The 17,564-nt window shown below is 45.2% G+C and overlaps 1 protein-coding gene across 9 annotated transcripts in view; it reads left to right on the top strand.

Moving 5' to 3' along the window:
* Positions 1 to 8,582: 8,582 nt before the first annotated feature.
* The window catches only part of PRUNE2 (prune homolog 2 with BCH domain), a 321,035-nt gene continuing 312,053 nt past the window's right edge, over positions 8,583 to 17,564 (top strand). For 8 of the 9 annotated variants that reach the window (XR_011649380.1, XR_011649381.1, XM_058301634.2 and 5 more), the window contains exon 1: positions 8,604 to 8,801. Coding sequence is in view for 7 of the 9 variants with exons in the window: in XM_058301634.2 (XP_058157617.1) it covers positions 8,766 to 8,801 (36 nt within the window). In the remaining 2 variants the exon portion in view is untranslated. Of the gene's footprint in view, positions 8,802 to 17,564 lie in introns of all 9 variants that reach the window. The other variant, XM_058301632.1, reaches the window with a different exon arrangement.

Genomic DNA, 17,564 nt, shown 5'->3' on the forward strand with positions numbered 1-17,564 from the left:
CATTGAACCTTCCGTATAAGATCATTTTCCAGTTGCATCATCAGTTGGTAGTTGATAGTGGTCCCTCGTTGCCAGGGAGGCTCATCCCCGGGTGTCATGTCCCGCGCTGGGGGGAAGGCATTGCATTTACATGCTGAGTTTGGCTTCGAGACTGGCCACATTTGAGTAACATGAAGGAGCAGCATCCTTTTAACCTAAACTTTGAGGCATTTTTATTCAGGCTTCTTGTGATGAACAGACAATTCCTCTCAGGACATCAGCATTTGAACCATAAGAAACCAGATAACTTTAAATAATCCTGCTAGTAAATTTTATCTTTCCAAGCTTGTTGTTGTACATCTCTTAATTACTGAACTATAAGTTGATATTCCTTAAAACATATGATTATTTTTTGGGGGGGCAAACATTTTTATGCCATCTTGATATAATTCTACTGAGTCCTATACAACATCTAAAGATAAAAATAGATTCAAGGACTTTTTATTGAAAATAAAACTTAATTTATCCTAACGTCTATAATGATTGCATGATTCAGTCTTGGAGTCATATAATTTTATGTTTGGAAAAATCCACTTGAGTCTTTCATTATTCCTAGGAAACAGAGATCTGGAGATGCTAAAATAGCTTTTACGGCAGACTAAATTCAGGCCTCTTGACCACAGTACATGGTGATTTTCCACTTTTTCTGGGTGTTGGAAGAAGGTGGGGGTTGGGTACAGGGGTACATGGTGGGAAATAAGTAACTGTTTAGCTGAGTCATAATGTATGGCAGGGAGTTTTAGTCACTCCTGAAATCCAAGCATTTGCCTCTTCCCATTTTTTAATTTTTTCTGCTCCACCTTCAAACAGCAGGTGTGAAATCTCTGTGGCCAAGTAGTACTGGTCAGGCAAGGATGCAACCAGCTAAGTGTGGTGAAAGCACAACTGAAAGAATTGCAGAGTGAGCACTTCTTTCTTCTCTAGTCTACCCTTGACATTGTTTTTTCAGATGAGCTCCTAGGCAGTGTGGGCAGGTAGTCATGCATGATCGTGAAGACTTGGGCCCTGCACGTCGCCACCTGGGTTGTAATCCTGGCTTGGCTACTTACTGGTTGGGAAATTTGGGGCAGTTTCTTCTTTGTACCTCAGTTTTCACATCTTAAATGTGAGGGTAATAATAGGCTTATATATACAATTGTTATGAGGACTAAATGCATTAATACATGTAAAACAATTAACATTGTGCTGCATGTCAAGTAACTGCTCAATAAACATTAACATTTTTAGGGAACAGAGCTTGGAATTTGGAATCCAGAGGTCTGGGTTTCAATATTTGGGCATTTCAATAAGCAATTTTGCTCCTCAGTTTCTTTATCTCTAAAATGGGAATGATGGTGTCTCCACTGTCATGCTCCTCATAGGATTGTGATAAGGATGAACACTCATGGGTGCAGGCTCTTAGGGCTTAGAAATTTTGTTATTATTCCACTCTTCTTGCCAAATCCTTTCCCAATGGAAATTCAAGATGAGACCACAAGTTAGAATTAAACCGTAATTCTGAAACACGCACCCCGGTTTTGAAGGGAATTGAAGTGCCTTTCTGTGGGAAGGGCATGGGTGCACCTTGAAACACCTGAGCTTCGTTGTGTCATTTTGAGAGGAAGCGGGATAGTAAGGTCATCGCCACTCAGGTTTCACCGGCCACAGATCCAAGAGCAGCAGCTACTGTCTCATTATCCTGATGACTCATGGAGCCAGCGTACTTCCCCTCTCCTCTGCTGTCCTTCCAAATTAAATTCATTGTTCTACAAGATGTCTGTGGTTCCCAGAAATGATGCAAGTGGTATGTACCCTATTCAGAGCCTGGGCATGTGACTCTAAGGATGCTCTCCCCAGTACTCTGGGCCCTGCTACTCCAGTGCAGCCAATGACAGTTCCAATAATCCCTCCTCTTGCTTAACAGATGCTTAGAGAGAATTGCAGTATATGGACTCCTTAAAAAAAAAGTCTTGCAAAGCTTCCCTTAAAAAATTTGAATATCCTTGCCAAGACACATGAGAAAGAAAATTAACTCTTTTTAATATTATTTGCCAAAATGAGTGGTATCTGTCCATCCACAGGATGAAAAGCAGGCATTTAGTAGTTGCTTAAAAGCTAAATGAGAGGCACCAGTTAATGTATATTAGTTCTGCTTCTATCCCTAAACCTTAAAACAGCTTGAAATGCTTTTAAATCTAGTCCAAGGGGAAGGAACAGTTTCTTGAACATCTTTGGTCACAAGGAAATAATTTAAAGGCAGCAAACGTGACACATAGGCATTCAGCAGACCATACCTCTTGAGGTGTGGCTGGTCAGTGAGGAAGCTAGCATGGACATGTGCCCAAAGGGTGAGTCAGCAGTTGCCGTTCCAATTCCTTTCCATTTTAAAGGATGGTGTATGTCAGGCATTTTTAAAAAACCAAATAAATGAGCTTTCCTCACTATTCTTCTTTCCATATTTAACATTTTGCAATATATGTGTGTGGGGGTTATCATTTGATTTTTTAAACAATCTTATAAAGTTACTAGAGCAGGTGTCATTTTCCCTATTTTACAGACGAAGAGAGAGTGATGATCAGAGAGGCCAACCAACTTGCCCAAATGCACACAGCTTGGTCTCACACCCCTGTTTTCTGATACAATGCTGGTGTAAGCACCAGGGGGCCTGCATTCTGGAAAATTTCAGATGCTCTAGAAGTGGTGATGACAGTCATAAGAACACCTCACAGTGATGCAGAGGGGCAGTGTTCCTTTGACCATCTGCTAAGGGATCGACCCAGTGTCGTGTAAGGGTGGGAGTAATAATTTGGGAATATAAACCCCACAAACCTGGCCCTGAGGAGCTTACATTTCGTCAGTGTGCGGGTAGATATGGTAATGTAGAGAAACGTCACTGCTGGAGCACCCTTTCTCTGAAACAGTTTTCTCTTTTCATGCCAGAGGAATGTAATCCTTGGAGGAGTTGTGGCTTGGCGGAGGATAGACAGAAATTATAATGTAATCAGATCATGGCACATTTTTTTTTTTAAATTTTTTTATTTTTTATTGACTTTGTAATAATATTACATTAAAAATATATATGTGAGGTCCCATTCAACCCCACCCCCCCACCCCCCCTCTCCCCCCCCCCCCCCCAACAACACTCGTTCCCATCATCATGACACATCCATTGGATTTGGTAAGTACATCTTTGGGCACCTCTGCACCTCATATACATTGGTTCACATCATGGCCCATACTCTCCTCTATTCCATCATGTAGGCCCTGTGAGGATTTACAATGTCCGGTGGTTACCTCTGAAGCACCATCCAGGGCAGCTCCATGTCCCTAAGACGCCTCCACCTCTCATCTCTTCCTGCCTTTCCCCATACCCTTTGTCCATTATGTCCACTTTTCCCAATCCAATGCCACCTCTTCTATGTGGACACTGGATTGGTTGTGTCCATTGCACCTTTATGTCAAGAGGAGGCTCAGATTCCACCTGGATGCTGGATGCAATCCTCCCATTTTCAGTTGTAATCACTCTAGGCTCCATGGTGTGGTGGTTGTCCTTCTTCACCTCCATCTTAGCTGAGTGTGGTAAGTCCAATAAATCAGATTGTAGGTGCTGGAGTCTGTTGAGGCTCAGGATCTGGCTATCACATTGTCAGTCCAGAGATTCAAATCCCCTAAATATATCTTAAACCCCAACATTAACTGCACCTCCAGCACATTAGCATGAAAGTCTTATGAAGGGAGATCCCATCTGAGTCCAGATTCATCACACATAAACACCATTTCCAAAGAGGGGCCATCTGCCCTGGTAGTTAACCCCATCGGCCATGACCATAACTCCCATGGGTCTCTTTAGCCCTCAAAGGAACCAATATCTGGGGGTTGTATCTGCTTTATCTGTCTCTCTGACTCTGCTCAGTTGTGCATGAGGGCAAACCTTCTGCCAGCCTCCAGACTCTTTTTTAGAAACTCGTAGCCATATAAACTCATTTCTCCTTTCCATTTCCCCCTTACTTTAGGTCAAACAGCATTTTAAAGTCATGGTATTTTATGTAGACATGGATATTCTGCTGATCCGCATTGAACCTTCCGTATAAGGTCATTTTCCAGTTGCATCATCAGTTGGTAGTTGATAGTGGTCCCTCGTTGCCAGGGAGGCTCATCCCCGGGTGTCATGTCCCACGCTGGGGGGAAGGCATTGCATTTACATGCTGAGTTTGGCTTCGAGACTGGCAGATCATGGCACATTTTGAGTAACTGCTGATCCATTCCACAATTGAGCTAGAGATTCTACTGTTAGTAGGTTCTCTTCACGGAGATCCTCACTTCCACTTCAAGCTGCTGCACTGTTGATCCTCTCCTTAAAGGAAATTGCTTTGTAATAGCAATAATAGCAGCTATTCATCAGGAATTAGATGCTTTACATGTGTTATTGCATTCAACCTCCACAGCAATCCTAAGAGGGAGGATTATTCCTGTTTTATCGATGAAGACATTGAGGCTTAGAGAGGATAACTTGCCCAAAGTCACTTGCCATTAAATGGTCAGGAGTTCTGATTATTGATGGCTACATAACAAATTACCCAGGGATTTAATGCCTTATAATTACAATAACTTTATTATATCCCATGATTTTGTGGGCCAAGAATTTAAGGCAGACAGCTTAACTATGTTCCATGTCATGTCAGCTGGGGTGGCTTCACTGGGACTGGAGCATCTCCTTCCAGGTTGCTTCATTCACATGCTGGCAACTGGAGAGTTAGTCGCAGTCCTTGGCTCCTCTCCATGTGGGTCTCACCATGTGGCTGCTTGGGCTTCCTCACAGCATGGTGATGGCTCCAAGTGCATGTATTCCAAGAAGCAGCAGTGGACACTGCCAGGCTCTGAAGGCCTGGTCCCAGAAACTGACACGGTTCCACTTCTGCTATATCTAATTGGTCAGGAAGTCATAGCCCTCCCAGATTCAAGGGGAGGGAACATAAACCCCACCTTCACTTTCATTCATTGGAGAAGGTCAAAGAATCCATAGCCATGTTTTATCTACCACTCAGACAAATAAGAGAATCCAGGTTTCAGTCACCACACCACAATGTATCACAGGTAGTACAATACAAATGGATTTCTCCATCATTGCATGCATGTCTTTGTGGGATAGTGATGAGCTCCTTCAATGCCTCATGCACCTTGGGTTAGGCATAATGTCTACACAGACATAATAGGTGCTCAATAAATGGTGAAGGAACAAATGAAAGGGACTGTATGCCATCCTGGCTCTGCTTCTGAGAATCTCTGAGCAGGATACTGAACTAGTCTGGGCCTTGGCACCCTCTTATGAAAAATAAGGGGACTGGACTAGATGATCCCTAAAATCCTTTCCTTTTCTCAGCCCCACTGTGTTACTAAACTACCCAAGATAATTCATGACAAAATAAGGAGACATCAGACACAGATCTCAAATGAGAGGGGTCCAGAATTGAGAAATCCAAGAGTGAAAAGGAAAAACTAGAGAAAATGAGACTCTAGAGAGAAGGACACGGACATTAGTTGCAGATGCATTGAATGATGATGATAGCGCTTGGAATAGAAAGGACAGAAGTTGGAAGAGGTCTTTTCAAAGGTTGAAGTCACTGGACTTGGGGACTGTTTGGCCACAAGAGGTGGGAAAAAGTCAAAGGAGATGAGACAGAGAGGATTTGGGCTTTGCACCTGGGTGACTCGGGGAAGGCACACTTTTCTAACATCAGCAGTGGCTCCCAACTCTGATTACACTGGGGGCAATCTAGGGAGCTTTCAAAATTACTGATGCCTGGGCTCCTCTGAAGACCACTCAAATCAAAGTTTCTGGAGATGGGGCTTGGCCATCAATATTTTTTATGCTCCTCACCCACCCCCACCTGGTGATTAAGTTGTGCAGCCAGAGTGAAGATTTCTGATGTAGAGCTAAAGGTCCTACATTTCTGGCTGCTATGGAAGAAGATGTTGTAAGAAACTGAGGATCTCATGCTGATAGCCACTGAATAGCTTCGGGGTAGGGGCGGTGTGGTAGGCAGAACACTGGCTTCACAAAAATGTCTACATCTTAATCCTTGGAATCTATGAATTTGCCAGGTTACATGACAAAGGGAAATTAGAGCTGCAGATGGAATTAAGGTAGTTTTCAGAATAAAGAAATTATCCTGGATTATCATGGGCCCAACGTAATCCCAACGGTCCTTAAAAAGTGGAAGAGGAAGGTAGAAGAAGAGCGTCAGAGAGAGATGTGACTTGAGAAGAATGGTCAGAGAAACATTGCTGGGTTTGAGAATAGAGGAAGGAAACCACTAGTGGTTTCTAGAACCTGGAAAAGACAAAGAATTGGATTCTCCCCTAGAGCCTCCAGAAAGAAATGCAGCCCTGTCATCCCCCATGAGACCCAAGTAGGACAACGGACCTACAAAGCCCTGGAATAATAAATTTGTGTTGTTTTAAAATACTAAATTTCTGGTGATTTATTACAGCGGCAATAGAAAACTAAGCTAGATGGTCAGTCCAGGAAGACTTCTTAGAGGAGGTAAATTTCAACAAACTTTTGAAGGGTGGAGAAAAACTAGGGTATATAGATGTTGGCATTTGAGCCCATCAGAAAAAAATCCAAAAATCTGAACACTGTAAAATGACTGCCCTGAAATATTTACAATAAAAAGTCAGTAGAATGAAACAATATTGTGAGACTGTCACTAACTTCTTCAATGGAGTCAGAGACAAGAAATTCTTGGAAATTTTTCTCAATAATGTCACTTGAATTATGATCAACTTCACAGATTCTGAGAGAAAAGAACCCCACACTTGTTTTACTTGGGTGCCTTTAAATTATTTAAGTTAGCAAAGAGAGCAGATAGAAGGGGCAGCTCCCACACAGCTCATCATCTGACCGTAACCTGGGGCTCACTATTCCTATCACTCTGCCTTAATCACATTGGAGACTCTGCTGACTTCATTTTGTTGGCTTCTCCTGAATCAAAATTAGTGAATCATGAGGCACACACATAGGGACAGAGGAGAAAAAGTCCCTATGTACATTTATTCATCTATCATATATTTATTGAGGATTTACATGTGGCAAACTGTTAGAGATACATTAATGAATGAGACAGATAAGGTCTCTGTCCTCATGGGGCTTCCAGCCTGGGTCAATAATCAGGCAATTTATTGTGCAATAGAAAATATGGATGCTATGAGATACCAAAGAAAAGGCAAGTGACTCAGTCTGGGGTGGAAAAGGAGGGCCTTGTGTGTGTGTGTGTGGGGGGGAGCTTCCTAGAGAAAGATAACTAAGCCAGTGATTCTCAAAGCATCATCATCAAACCCTGAGAGATTGCTGAAAATGCAGACTCTGAGGTCCAGAGATACTGATTCAGTTGGTCTGGGATGGAGACTGGGTATCGGTGTGTTTTAAAGCCCTGGGCAATTTTAATGTGCAGGCAGCACTGGGACTCCTTCTCTAAGTTGACAGCTGAAGCATTAGTTATTCAGGCAATGGAGGCTAGGGATGGGGCAGGCAGGAAGGTTATTGCAGGCTGATATGCAAAGTTCTAGATGTAAGAGAAAGCCTGGTCTGGTGCATGCAGGGACCTAATAAGGCTGGAGAGTACAAGCAACAAAACTCCATGACATAAGTGAAAATTATAGCTATAAATATAAGTGGTTATTGAAGTACTTAAACTTCAATGTGCTTAGTAATCATCCGAGGTTCTTGCAGAAATGCGGTAGGTAGGTTGGGGTTCTGAGATTCTGTGCTTCTAATAAGCTCTATGATGCTGATATTGCTGGCCTGCGGACCACACTTTGAGTAGCAAGGTTCTTTTGCCCCAGCTTTCCCTGAGCATATATGCCAGAGTGTGTGGACTGGGACTGCAGAAAGATCTATGCATGTTTGAGCCCCAGGGCCAACGTAAGGGCACCCACCTGGGGGTGAATTGGCTGAATGGATATATTTTAAGGGTAGAGGAATATAGGCAGCCCAGCACAACCTCCAAGCCTGCTCTTCTGATTATTTTCCATCAAGGTCGTCCCTCTTTTTAGCTCAGCAATCTCTCCCTTCCCTCCCCCCAATCTAGCTGAGTGCATCCTTTGGCCAGCCCCAGCAGTGCCAGAGCATTAAGTGACCGCTGGAGCAATCTGTAGCGTGCCAGCCAGCCAGGGAGGCGCTGGCCAAGGAGGGGGAGCCTCTCCCGGGGCCTGTTTCCCCTTCCCACCTCCCCTCTCTGACAGCGGCGGTGCTTGCGGCAGAGCCTCTCTCTGCTGCAGCCCCTTGCACTTGGCTCGCACTTCTGGGCGCTGTCCATGGTTGCAGCATCTTTCCGCGCGCCACGTCAGGAGGCCGCTGCGGGGCCCTGCGATTGGCCGAGGAGCCCCTCGCCATCCCCCAACACCCCCGCCCCCGCGCCCGGGTCCCGAGACCCCGCCCGGGAGGAGAGTGCCCGCGAGCGTGCAGGGCGCGCCCCGCGGCTCCCGGGCGGCACACCCACTTTCCTTATTAGGGCAGAGACGGGCGCCCGGGCGCGGGCCGCGGCGGGGGCGGGGGAGCCTGGGGCCGAGACGGCCGAGGGCGCTGCCACAGCCCGAGCCGCCTGCGAGCGGTGGGAGGGAGCAGCTGGGGCCTCCGCGGCGCCAGGGCAGGCCACTTTCTCTGCGACCCGGCTCCTCTCCCCTTAGCGGAGAGCTCTCTCTCTCTGCCCCTCCGGGTGCCCCTGGTTCAAACCGCTCACAAGGACATGGAAGAATTTTTGCAACGCGCCAAATCCAAACTGGTAAGCTGAGAAAGCAAGGCTGTGTGTGTGTGTGTGTGTGTGTGTGTGTGTGTATGTGTGTGTTGCCGGAGAGGAAAGAGGGTTGCGGCAGTGAAAGGAACAACTTTGTCACTTTGTTGTCAGGGTGTGCAGGCTGTCCCCTGGAAAGAATCTCTGGGACTCTGGTCCATACAGCCAGCAGTCTGTCTCTAGAACTCTCCAAAGCTGGACACGGTGTAAAACTGGGGGGTGGGGGTGGAGGGGGTGCTGTCCTGGCCTCGCTGAAGTTAGGTCGAGCATGTCCAGCTTTGGTTCCTTTGACCTATGGTTGGGGAGAAGCAGATCCAGCCAAATCTGCAGTTGGCTCCTGAAGGCTAGGGAATGAATGGGTGTGGTCCTCCTTGAGAAAAAGAGCCCAGCCCTGCGGATGCCTAAAAGGAAAAGAAAAAGATCCCTTAGCACTGTACTTCAGCTGGAGGTGGCAAAACCGAAGTGAGGAAGTCAGGGTGCCCAGTAAGCAGGACCTGTGCGAATATGCAGTTTCCCGGAGGACCCCCTGCTTAGGGCTTGCCCAAGTGCAGGAGTTAAGGCTGCTCTCCTGTGTATCGTGGTCTCTCTAATCCCCTGTCCAATTTGTTTATAAATTGGGGCCAGTGGCGAGGGGAAAGTCCCAACTGTTGCTGGCGAAGTGGGGTTAGCCAGACCATTGTTCTCCTGGGAGGAGACCCGCATAGTGGCCTGTGTGTTCCACTGTGTCACCGTCCAAACAGGGAAACCTAATTTCACTGTGTGTGTTGACAGTTGCTATACATTCTGGAACCACAGACTCCTGAGGTTTCCTAATTTCAAGGTGTTTGGCTCTCTAGCGTAGCAATAATAAACATAATGGAAATCTTTCTGTTTCGGCACTTAAAAAAAAGTCTCTGCCCATTTAGAAGCAATATCTACAATGAAGAGTGAAAGCGCCTTTTATGGGCCTGGCTTAGGAGGAAATGCATAATTTATGATGCCTTTAACCTTTAAACCTTCATAGAAGCCAAAACATAAAGTCTGCATTAAGGTGACGTCTTAATCACACAGCAGAGTATTTGCAGGGTTATTACTGTAACTCATTTACCCTCACAACAAAGGGAGCGCAGGAAGGGAGGCTGCAAGGCGTCCACACGGCCTTTGCAAGTGCAGAAGGAAGTGTGACCCTTACCGTGAGCTAACTGTAAGTATCTTTAAGAAAACATTAAAGTTGATTAATGCTAATGTAAGTATGTTTTCTTCTGCCTTAAGCCTGCCGAGAGTTGAATGTTTGTTGGGATTTTCAGAATTGAGAAAGTTTATGATCATCTCTGTTATTGCTGATCCCCGTATTTTCACTTGGGCCCAGGAAGGAAAATGCTGATTGCAGAAACTGACCTGTCTTTCTGAAAGTATAGGCATGATCTCTTTCCTTTATTTGATAAGGAGTAAGAAGTGGTGAAAAACAAATGTCAAATTAGGCAATACTTCTTTGTGGCTGAAAATGAATGGCGATCATTGATAAATGCAGTTTTGGTAACACCTCTGTTCCATTTCTATAGAATTTAGATGATATTTTAGCAATAAACATTTAGATTGTGGGGTCTAATGTGAGTAAGAGGTTTGTCTTATTTCAGAAGAGTAATTGCTGGATTGGAAAAATTCTCTATTTCAGAGTAATCAGTTTAAAGTAATGTGTAAGTTTATTTACTGAGTCCCTTCATTAGACGAGCAATTGCTCTATATCATTTAAAAAAGAAAAAAGGCAGGAGACAGAAGCAGTTGTTTTAAACATTGTTCCCAGTTTCCTGCTTTAGCTAGAAGAACAACTAGTGCTAATTTCATTGATTCTTGTTAGTGCTTACAATTAGCCTCCCATATTTAGCCACAGCAAAGGCGCTCTGGTCACTGTTAATGTCACATTTCCCCAGATAACTTGTATTTTCCAGGTAATAAACCTTTTACTTAATATGTAACATTCAAGGATAGTATTAGGTACCTTTGCTTTAGGCCTTGGAGGAAAATCTTCATCAATAATTATGTCATTCATTTGTGGGAAGTTTATTCATAATAAAATGATAAGAGTTTTAAAAATTAGGTTAATCCTTTCAAAAACAAGCTAAGAAGAAATGTATCATGCTGGTTTTCACTGAAGCCTTCCTTATTTGACCAAAATTAGATAGAATTTAGGAGTGATGTTGAAGATGTTTTCCACCAGAAATTAAATAGAAATTTTTGTCTAAACAATACCCCCTAAAACCTAATTGCCAGTTTTCTCCTACTTACTTGAACGCTTGTTTTGATACTCTGTAGACGTGATGTACATCTTGTAATGACTTGAAACAATCCAGGTCTCTTCCATAGTCCTAGGTAACCTCATCATCATTGGAGCTAGCTAATTCCAATAAACAAAAGGAATTTTAAATTGTAAAATGTAATTACTATTAGCCGTAGATCAACTCTCCAAAAATAAAAACTTGAGAGGAACTGTTCATGGGCATGATTTTTTCCAGCTAGGATCTTCGTCACTCTTTTGTCATTGTGCGGTGAGGAGCTCTCCCTTTGTAGGCTAGGCCCTTGGGCTGAGCAGAAATCTTTAGAGGGGGAAAGAGTTATCTTTGAGTCATGTAAGTTGGAGCTTATTTCTATTGAAGTGGGGAAAGTATTCTCTCAATTCTATTTTTCATCGCTGTCTAGGTCTTTCAGCCCTTTAAATTAAGCACATTCACTGACATCATCCCATCCTCCCTTCCCTAGACCTCGCCTTCCAATACCCCCCTCTTTTTCATGAGATACGTGACCTTTGTTTATCAGGAATGGCAAAACTAACCCCACATGTGGCCTCAAAAAAGCCCCCTCCTGCCTGGGCCTCCAATGCTTCTTGAGCAGACCTACCTTCTGCCTGGTTAGGGCAGAGTTTAGTAGTTGGAGCATCCTTGTAAAAAAACTGTAGCTGAAGGCAAAGGGCAACAGGGGAAGTAGTCAGCCCTCTCAAGTCCAATCTCCAAAGTATGTTCTTGACAAGTACAGAGTGATAAATACAGAACGGAAACAATGTTTGTTAAATGCCAAGAAAAGGCCGTAGAGTAAGCAGGATGAGAGCAAGACCCAGACCCAGCAGAGATGGTAATCAAAGGGTGCTGCTTTTGTCCTGGGCTCACTACCCACCTCCAGGCTCTTGCCCCTCTCCCAAGGTGAGAATCCAACTATGCTTTTGATCTTTTGATCTGGATACTCACTGCAAGAACTAGAAATGAGAGGGAAAACACATTTTCTATTTCTCCTCCAATGCCCACCTTGCTTTTCCTCTACCTACCCGTCAGGGCTAGAGTAGGGACAGAAATTAATCATGTAGTTTCAGTCAGTCCTTAAATTTTAGCCGTACTCTCCATTCTTAGATACACCATATCATATCCGGAGGTATGAGAGATTAAGGAGAATGGGAAACGAGGGCCCCCTACCCTGGACCATGTTTGAGGAAATGTCTTACAGCTTCATGCTGGGTCACCAAAGAAGAGTTTTCAGACCCAGGAAGACTACGTGGTGGCAAGTGGTCCAAGTGCACATGAACTTTAGAGGAAAAAAGAGGAAATGAGGAATCACCTGGGGACTGATAGAGAGCCCTGCTGTTCTGGCTGGCAGGCAGCCAGGGTCCCTGAACTGGGCAGACTGGCAGCTGAGCTTTCCTCACTGCCTGGATGCTATCAGCTGATGCAATTCAAGCAGCTGCACATGAATGGGGGTCACTGAAGCCCATATGCCCTAAGATGTAGGTCAGGAGCCTGGGGTAGGGCTGTCAGCTGCTGCCGGAAGGATGCAAGACATACCAGTGTCCCAGGAATGCTATTGTCAACGAGAGAGTGTGGAGAGGGGTTACCACTGCAGACTGTGCGATGCACACGCGACCTCGGGGGACATTTCAGCAGTGGGTATCAGTCAGTACATGGACTTCTACAGAGAAAAAATCTGGATGACCTAAGTCAGCTTGTACTGTGTGGTATGTGGGATAGGGACAAGAAAGCATACTTAAAACTCTAAATGAACAGCCACATTAGAGTTGATACGGAGATGGGATTTAAAGAAAAGAAAGAAAAATACTGCAGTATGTCTTCAGAGTAATCTTCTTGATTGGAAACTTGAGGAATATATATTTTCCTGATTTCCTATATAGGAAGAAGGTTGTGTGTGTCCATAAAGAAGCATCTTTAAAGTGAATGCTTCATTCTTTTAAAGGGTTGCTGTGGTAAGGACGAGTGATGGAGAAGCCGGCAGAGCAGCTTCCTTTGAGGAGCTGAGTTCATTCCCATCAGAGATCGTGGGGCCAGTTCTCTCCCCATTGGAAGTGAGGGCAGGTGCCCATCAGACTTGTGCCTCTTGCCAGAGCATTTAGTAGCAGGAAACTCCGGAATCCAAAGCACTTCTTTGAACGTGGTGCCACCCTTTAGGGGCTGATGAGGAATGAGCCCTTTATGACTTTAGTCTTCAAGGCAGCTTCATTTCTAACTGTCTGCACATCAGGGAGCTGGGGACTGTCGTAGCCCCAGGCCTTCAGAGAAGAAGCATACCTTCTCGGGGTAAACAGATCTCAAAGTGGATCGGTATGCCTCCAAGGTCAGAACTGATCACTGGCATTTTATAATAAAATGTACGTAATATGTATAATAATGATACATACTTAATACTAAGTGTTATTAAGAAATAATGAGGGGGGAATCGGATATGGCTGAACAGATAGAGCTTCCGCCTACCATATAGGAGGTCCGGGGTTCAAACCCAGGGCCTCCTGGCCGTATGGCAAGCTGGCCCATGTGGAGTCCTGCCACATTCAAGGAGTGTCACCGTGCACAGAGGTGCCCCCCACACAAAGAGAGTGGCCCGCACGTAAGGAGTATAGCCCTGAGCAGGAGGGCAGAACACCCAGGAATGGTGCCACCCACACAGAGAGCTGATGCAGCAAGATGACGTAACAATACAAGACGCAGTGAAGGAGGGAGCTGAGGTGGAGCAAGAGAATGATTGCCTCTCTCCCACCCAGAAGGTTTCAGGATGGATTCCCAGAGCTGCCTAATGAGAATACAACAGACACAGAAAACACACAGCAAATGGACACAGAGAGCAGACAATGGGGGGGGGGGGGGGGGGGGAGGGAGGGAGGAAGAGAAATAAGTAAAAAAAAGAAAGAAAGAATGAGGGGAAGCAGATGTGGCTCAAGTGATTATGACCCTCTCTACCATACGGGAGGTCCCGGGTTCATTTCCCGGGGCCTCGTGGTAAAGGCAAGCTGGCCCGTGCAGATGCTGGCACAACGAAAGAGACGAAGAGTAGAGACAATGAGAGACAGAACAAACCAGGGAGCTGAGGTGGCTCAAGTGATTGAGTGCCTCTCTCCCACATTGGAGGTCCAGGATCGATTCCCATTGCCTCCTAAAGAGAAGACGAGCCAAGAAGACTGACATAGAGGGCATGGAGCAAATGTACACAGAGAGCGGACAGTAAGTGCAAACAACAAGGGGGGCGGGGGGGGTGGAAATAAAATAAATCTTAAAAAAATAAATAATGAGGCTAGTTTTATGTTTGACTGATTGGAGTGGTTGAATGAGAGGATACATGAATTGGAGAGAAGTAGAAGAGGAAATTGGAGGTACTGAAACCTCTGCAAAAACAATCGTGAAAAAGAGTGGAACAGTGAGAGCCTTGGGTTCTCTGTGTGGTTCAGTGTCTAAAAGTTGCACTCCCCCAATTCCAACTACTACACCAAGTCTGCCCACATTGCTCTCTTGTCACCTCTGGAGCAGTATTGGTAGGATGAGAGAGATGGTCAGGGAAGACTTTCAGGCCCAAGGGTCAAGGCATTCTAGGCTGGCCTCCTTATTGTTTCTGTCTAGCCCTGACACTGCAGGCTTCCTGCCTAGGATCACCCCTGCATGTCCTGAGCTTGATCCTCATCCTCCCAGTAGACCACTTGTGCTAGAGCATGATGAGCAGGTCCTCCACGTCAGCAAACTCAAAGGGATGGGACCAGAAGTTCCAGGGACTCTTAATAGCCTGTGATGCAAAAGGTTTTTGTGTTTGTTTTTGTTTTTTGAGGTACTGGAGCCGGGGATTGAACCTGGGACCTTGTGGGAAGCTGGTGCTCAACCACCAAGCTGCATTGGCTCCCATGAGTTGGTTTTTTTCATTTGTTTGCTTGTTGTTTGCTTTTTTTAAAAAAAGATTTATTATTTTTATTTATTTCTCTCCCCTTCCCCCCCCCCCACCCAGTTGTCTGTTCTCTGTGTTCATTTGCTGCGTGTTGTTGTCAGCCACACGGGAATCTGTGTCTCTTTTAGTTGCGTCACCTTGCTGCATCAGTTCTCCGTGTGTGTGGTGCCATTCCTGGGCAGGCTGCACTTTCTTCTGCATTGGGCAGCTCTCCTTACGGGGTGCACTCCTTGTGCATGGGGCTCCCCTATGTGGGGGACTCCCCTACTTGGGGAACACCCCTGCGTGGCAGGGCACGCCTTGCGCGCATCAGCACTGCGCATGGGCCAGCTCCACACGGGTCAAGGAGGCCCGGGGTTTGAACCGTGGACCTCCCATGTGGTAGACGGATGCCCTAACCACTGGGCCAAGTCTGCCTCCTGCTTTTGTTTTAGGAAGCACTGGGGATTGAACCCGGGACCTCCCATGTGGGAAGCAGGCACCCAATCGCTTGAGCCACATCATCTTCCAAGAGTCATTTTGAAATGATGGGTCTCTAGAAAAATTGTCTATCTTTGGCACCATGTTCCAGGTTCCTGGTTTTTGGCTGCCAGGAAGCTCAAAGCTGTATCAGTGCTTAAGTTTCCTGAGTCCAGTATTTCTGAAATAAGTTTTTCTGATTTATATTACTTAATTTTTGTCTTGTTTTACTTGTTTTGACCATTTTTGGCTTTAAGATATATGTATCTTTTATTATTGATGTATTATCCTTTTAGGATACTGGAAAGAACACAACAAACACATCCTACAATAATGTATATGATCTTGAATATATTGTGGCAGTAGGTCTTTGTAGTTTGGGGGTTCATCTACTAATATTGAGCATTAGGCTTTTTAGTCATCGAGGTATCATGCAGGAATGTTAAAAAAAAAAAGCTGGAATAGATGTCATCACAAACAAATTTTGAACTGTATACTTGTCCTTGATGATTGGGAACCTTCCTGGGAGCAGTGTGAACCACACATTCCTATACCTAGCCCAGAACCTGGAAACCCTAAGGTAGCTTGTAGTAGAGGCTGCCTGCCCTACATCAGATCCTGGGAGGTTTTGCTAGAGTCTGAGTCTTGGATTTGGAGAAACCTCAGAAGCCTCTCGTCCTCCTCTTCACTTCTTGCCTGCTACCTACGGTATAGCACAGTGGCTACAAGTGTGGGCTGAGACTGTGTTTGCTCTCAAGTCTGCTGGCTTAGCAGTGCCCGGGCATACTGCTGGTTCTGCTTAAGCCATGTGTGGGAAAGAAAAGGGGGAGAAGGGAAAGAATGAAGGAGGACAGAATTAGAAGAAGGGAGAGATAAAAGGATTCTGAGGGAAACAAGTTTGAAATGTGGTGGGGCACAGAAGAAAACCATTCCAAAGGCCAGGCTGGAATGCCTTGCAAGTGTATCAGTTCAAGTGTCTAGAATTTGCTTATCTGGCAACACCAGCCAACTCACATTCACCTGCGAACAGGGAATTGGGCTGAGGCAGCTTTCCTTCAAACAGTGAAAAATTAATGGTTGAAAACCTATTGTTAAGGTTAGTTCTTTTTCTGGCTGAAAACTACCCAAAGTTCTAGCTCTGAACCTATTTGTGAGAATACACCTGTAAATCATTCAAAACAATGCAGGAGATGCAGCAAAGGTGCACAGAGAGTAACCATGATTGTCATCGTTATTATTTAATATTTGCTTTGACACAATATTTGCAAGCTTTGTTTTCTCAGAGAGAACTGATAGAAAGGGGGATGGTTGCCAGAGGTTATAACAGCTGATAACATAGGAGAGAATTGCACAAGCAAAACCAAAACCAGAGCCTTTCACAAGCAGACCCAGGCCCTCAGTAAGTGCTGTTTGCCTAGAGTGAATAGTCTTCAATACCTGCACAGCCTCTGGGAAGCAGAGCATCAGTGATGTGAGTACCAGCTGTGTTCATAGCACACAGACTCCTACAGCTTGGGGGACTGTGTAAGAAGAAAGAGGGTGCAGCATCAGTTTCAGAAGAATTTCCAACTCAGGTAATTAAAATAGAAATTATAGGAAAGAAATCATGACATGGAGGGTCAGACTCAGTGGTCTGAGAAGGTCATTCGTGTAGAAATCCTCACGCTGCGGTCAAGCCAGGCGTGTGAAATGGCACAGTTTCCCACAAGGGGCCAGGAGTCAGGATGGAGAGTGAGGGTTCTAAAAAAAGTGGGCCTAAGGTGGGGAGGCATAAATAGGCCTGGGCGTGTAAAAGATGTGAGCAACCCCCTTTCTACACCCATCCTGAGCCGAGAACTAAATCTGATTCTTGACAGCACAGCAAAGCCGCGGCGATGACCATGGCCACGTAAAGCCAGATTTCAGAGGAAAGCCCTCGAGGGAGGCGTCACGGAAGGACTTTCAAAGACTTGAAAGGTTATAATGGAAAAGTTCTCATCCGTAGGAACCGTTTCTCTCCCTCAATTGAAAAAACAGACTTCTAGGATGAATAGCTTTGGCCTTTTTTTCCCTAAGAAGTCCCATCAATTCAATAATTTTAAAATCCAATCCATTATGTTTTTGCTGAAAAAAAAA

Source organism: Dasypus novemcinctus, chromosome 8, assembly GCF_030445035.2.
Source record: "Dasypus novemcinctus isolate mDasNov1 chromosome 8, mDasNov1.1.hap2, whole genome shotgun sequence".
NCBI classification, from domain to species: Eukaryota; Metazoa; Chordata; class Mammalia; order Cingulata; family Dasypodidae; genus Dasypus; species Dasypus novemcinctus.